Genomic DNA, 5000 nt, shown 5'->3' on the forward strand with positions numbered 1-5000 from the left:
TTTCTATAGTACCTGTCATACAAAAATAGGCACACATGTTCAATTGCAGATCTTTGTGATGAAACATTTACTGTAAAACCAGGTATATGACTGCAAAGGCCATTCAATTCCCCACCATATTCAATAATCAGATGAATGTGACATCAAGAACCCACCAAACTCTATCGTGGATCTCAGGATCTCTTGTGTGCGTTTTTGGTCTTGTGATTCTGTGTTCACTCGCAGGGGAATAAGTACACCTGCTAGTTTTGCATATATTAAAGAGACGTTACTTGCTTCTGATTTTGATTATACCGAGTCATCTCAAACAGTTTACAATGTCAAATGTTACAATATGAGTAAAAGTCATGACCTTACAGCCCCTGTCTGAAGCTTTGGGAAAAAGTAAATGTTCCTTATATCGATATTTTATGACAAAGTGTAGACAATGAAATTGCATAACCCTGTTAACATGTACATATACATTCACGCTTATCTACTTTATATGTAAAGCTGGCACAAACTTTAATTTAAAAAAAATGAAATCAAGTTAATCGTGAAGATATGCAACATGCATACATCATCGGCTTATTACCATTTATGTTTGAATGTAAACATGTAGTGCGTATTGATTTAAATGTATTACGTATAAATACTGTCAATTCAATCTATTTTTTCTCTGTGTAATTTAATTTCTTCGACCCAAATCAACACACTAAATTTAGCAAAACTAATTGTAGTCAAGAATTATGGAAGTGTTACAAAATCGTGATTGTTTCGAAATTGAAATTGAATTTGCTGCTAGCTAGTGATAGCTGTTTTCCAAATTCTTTTTTTTTTTTTATATCAGCATTTATATCCTCATTAAACATCTGTTGTTGTTGGATTAGATTGTTGTGATCTTGAGAGTGCTAACACACCATACGGGGTATAGAAACATGTGCAACCTGTAATGATTGACTTTTCTCAAATGGTGTATGTGTGTGTGTGTGTGTGTGTGTGTGTGTGTGTGTGTGTGTGTGTGTGTGTGTGTATGTGTGTGTGTGTGTGTGTGTGTGTGTGTGTATGTGTGTGGTGTGTGTGTGTGTGTGTGTGTGTGTGTGGTGTGTGTGTGTGTGTGTGTGGTGTGTGTGTGTGTGTGTGTGTGTGTGTGTGTGTATGTGTGTGTGTGTGTGGTGTGTGTGTGTGTGTGGTGTGTGTGTGTGTGTGGTGTGTGTGTGTGTGTGTGTGTGTGTGTGTGTGTGTGTGTGTGTGTGTGTGTGTGTCTGACAGACCCCGCGATCCTGTCATGGGCCGAGCGTAAAGGTATATCACAAGAGACTTTGTCTTCACTTAAAGACGAGGGCATCGGATCAATGGCAGACTTACAACGTCTCGACTGTGACATTCTCCTAGACTGCTTGAGCCGACAGAAACTTCAGCCAAACCAGTTTACTTTGCTGAAACAGGAAATCAGCGCTGTTGACGAGAAAACAAATCGTAGAAGCAATGTTCTCAGTTTTCTTAAACAAGGTTTGTCATTAGAGCTTCGTAGTTGTTGCGCTCAATTCGTTAAGTTGCGATGTCCAGATATGAGCTTTTCACCAAATCTTTTAAAAGCGTAGCCAGGTTGCTCGTTTCATGCTGTAAGCAAAACAAACATCTTACGCACAAAATATGAATGCAAGTGTGCACGTTTAATTCAGGCTGTAGCATCAGGCAATCATTTTGTTTCAAAAACAAAAACAAATTTCCATATTCTATAAGGTACTTCCGAATAATGGGATTACAAAAACAATAGTGGGAGGAAGCTGGAGTTATATAAGATTTTTTCACTGACATACATTTTTGAGTTAGTCTTGGAAGAATTTTACAAATCTTGTTGACGACTCCAGAAAAAATGTCATGCATAAAACTACAAGAAAATCCTAATACAAATTATTAGACAGATTTCTTGGTCAAAAATGTCGTATTCTTGCACAGCTTCTGACCATAGATTTATGAGAGAGAACAAAGTCATATCTAGGATCTAGGAGTAAAATGTTTTTGTTCTTTCACGTTTACTCTCCCTTTGACTCAGGTGACGTAATTTGTATGCAATGACCAACTATGATATTCCTTATTTTCTTGAGCTTTTAATGCTGTGTTGCAAAAATAAAACATGACAAAGAACATGACCAGAGTGTTATGAATATTTTTTTTTCAAACGCCTGGCCAAAATATTGCACATCCAACCATCGTTTGGGTTTTGTTCTAGAATTAATTTATTTGTTTTGGCATGTATTGACGTTGCAGTTCCTGTGTTGACAATCCAAATTTCTTTGCAAGTTTGTATTCAAGGGCGTTTTTACCGTTACCTAACAAGGCACAGACCTTAGTGGTTATGAACAAATGTACGGTACTTCAAAGAGAAAAAATAATAAAAACAAGCTGTCCAATGTAAGCAGCCTTTATCAATTTCTTCCAAATGCGGATTCGTTTCTCACAACGGGTTGCATGGCTCAAACTCACTTCTGCGCGCGTCGTGTTTTTGTTACATTCGCTGGTCAGTCAAAACGCACGCAGAACAAAGTGCTGTAAAATGAAACTGATTGTATTACGAGACGATCTGGGATGACCGAGCTGAGTTTAAGTCCTATTCAAGGTTTGTGACACTGGCTCTTCCGATAAACAATAACTACTACCTCAAAGATTATTGCAGAATAAACAATATTATTTCAAAAACATATGCCACTTCATGAAACGTCTCTATTTCAGGAGAAAACATCCGAATACTGATCCTTGGAAAGACCGGAAGTGGCAAAAGTTCAACGGGAAACACCCTCTTGGGAACAGATGATTTTGACACAAAATTTAAGCTGTGCTCTGGAACCAGTCAATGTAAACTGAAGACGTATAAACGGAACAAATGTTCTGTTGAGGTAATTTTCTGTTATTAAGTAAAATATTACACATTGGTTGTAGCAACCAGTGTCAAGGTCAAACGAAAATACCTTCTGGTAAGCGGAATAGCGGGCGGGATGTCTTCGCCTGTGAGGCATTCGACAAACTGATGTGTTTTTGTTATGCGCGTGTAACCAAGCAGCAAAAAAAAAAAGAGAATGGAGAGAATAACAAAAAAACTTTAGTTTCTTCAATCTACAATCAAGAAAGGAAACGATCGATAGGTCATCATTTTCCAAAGTGGCTTGGTATACCAAATCAAAATCGTAATTTTGTTTTCCTTTTTCTTCGTCACTGTAATGCATGTTACCATTATTTCTTCAGAACCAATACCTTTCTTATTCATAAACCTTTTAGCAGTTTTGCACCCGTCCTTTTTTTTCAAATTATCTAAATTTGATACCTTCAAATCGTATTCATTATTATATTTTAATAATGACTTCTCTTTTCTTATTGGTTACATAATAACGTACCTCATGAAATAACTGCCAGTCTTCTTGTAACTCTTTGCTTTGGCGTAAATCCGGTTCCGTACATCTATGAGTAACAAGATGTACTGTGTTATCCTCTGCGCGTCTTTGGGGTTAACTTATCGTTTGGACAGGCATGTGGGTTTTGTTATTAAGGTTAAAATGAATAAATGAAAATGTATCTGAGCAATCGTCAATACAGTTAGTGTTTAAGTGGCAATTAACACACAGAGTAAAGGGTAATCTCCCTTGTTTATGGCGTAACCTTTCCGCGTTCTGGCTTTTGATATTATTCTATTTTTAATTTTAGTTCTAAATTGCAAGCGATTTCGTGCACATGTTCGGCTTTTTTAGCAGCGCGTTTCGTGTGTTTCGATATTTACACTTGAAACATGTAAAAATTAAAACATTAAAACTACCTTATTTAAAAATAACTGATCTTTGCGGTGTTAAAACATTTAAGCTGTTGATCTGTTACGTTGATGTGTGCGGACCGGGCATGATAGGCTTACGTTTGGTTGCGCGACGGTGAAGAAAATTTCCTTATTTCAAGTGAAGGTCGCTACAACTATCCCAAAATGTGGAGGCCTAATTCAGATGTTTGTTTGTGTGTGTGTGTGTGTGTGTGTGTGTGTGTGTGTGTGTGTGTGTGTGTGTGTCCGTGTGTGTGTGTATGTGTGTGTGTGTTGTGTGTTTGTGTGTGTGTGTGTGTGTGTGTGTGTGTGTGTGTGTGTGTGTGTGTGTGTGTGTTTCTCAAGTAAAGCATTGATGAACACGTTTCCAGATCCTTGACTGTCCTGGTCTGTACGACACAACCCTAACGGACGAAAACATCGGCGACATTATTTTGAGAACAGTTGGCGCATTGCACCCCGGCCCGACTGCCATCCTTTACGTCATTACGCTTGCGGATCGTTATACTTCAGACCAGTTTGATACCTACAAAAAGCTGAAACGTATGTTTGACGATAACATTACTCGTCACATGGTTGTTCTCTTCACTCATGGAGACGCTTTGGAAGGTCACAGCAAAGACGAAGTGAGGGACATAATTGAGCACGACTCACCCAGTGAGCTGCAGCAAGTTTTGAGAGAATGTGGCAACCGATACGTTATTTTTAACAACAACGCCAAACATTCCACGAAACAGCTGAAACGTCTGGTTGACGTTTTTAGAGACATGGTAGATCAAAACAACAACGAGCCATACATGTGTCCGCGCTATGAGAAAATTGGAAAAGAAATTGAAAAAGAAGTGTCTAGGAGGCAACAAGCACAATTACAAGCAAGTAGGGAGTCTGGCACTCCACATCTGACACATAATATCATCAATGTCAAAGACCTCTCAATTGAAGAAGAAGAAGAAAAAGAAGAAGAAGAAGGACAACAACAACAACAACAACAACAACAAAAAGAAGCAGGAGAAGAGAAGGAAGAAAATCTTCCAAAGCAGTACAGATCAAAAGAAGATAAACCACATGAAAACAAGTCTCCCCATGGAAATCTCAAGCACGTGAATGCCAGTACTGATCCTGGCGCTGGCAAGGGGCTAAAAACGGGAGGAAGCAATGGTTCTTTTCAAAGAGCGCTACAGTTCTGGGAACAAAAAGCAGGGGATGCGTCGCATGA

General features: G+C 38.5%; 1 protein-coding gene across 1 annotated transcript in view; it reads left to right on the top strand.

The window, feature by feature from the left end:
- Positions 1-1144: 1144 nt before the first annotated feature.
- The window catches only part of LOC138954942 (GTPase IMAP family member 4-like), a 5369-nt gene continuing 1513 nt past the window's right edge, over positions 1145-5000 (top strand). The window contains exons 1-3 of the mRNA XM_070326681.1: positions 1145-1491; positions 2716-2879; positions 4156-5000. The exon at positions 4156-5000 is cut by the window's right edge and continues 1513 nt beyond it. Of these exons, the coding sequence (XP_070182782.1) occupies positions 1335-1491; positions 2716-2879; positions 4156-5000 (1166 nt within the window). The 5' untranslated portion in view covers positions 1145-1334. The remainder of the gene's footprint in view (positions 1492-2715; positions 2880-4155) is intronic.

Source organism: Littorina saxatilis, unplaced genomic scaffold, assembly GCF_037325665.1.
Source record: "Littorina saxatilis isolate snail1 unplaced genomic scaffold, US_GU_Lsax_2.0 scaffold_1682, whole genome shotgun sequence".
NCBI classification, from domain to species: Eukaryota; Metazoa; Mollusca; class Gastropoda; order Littorinimorpha; family Littorinidae; genus Littorina; species Littorina saxatilis.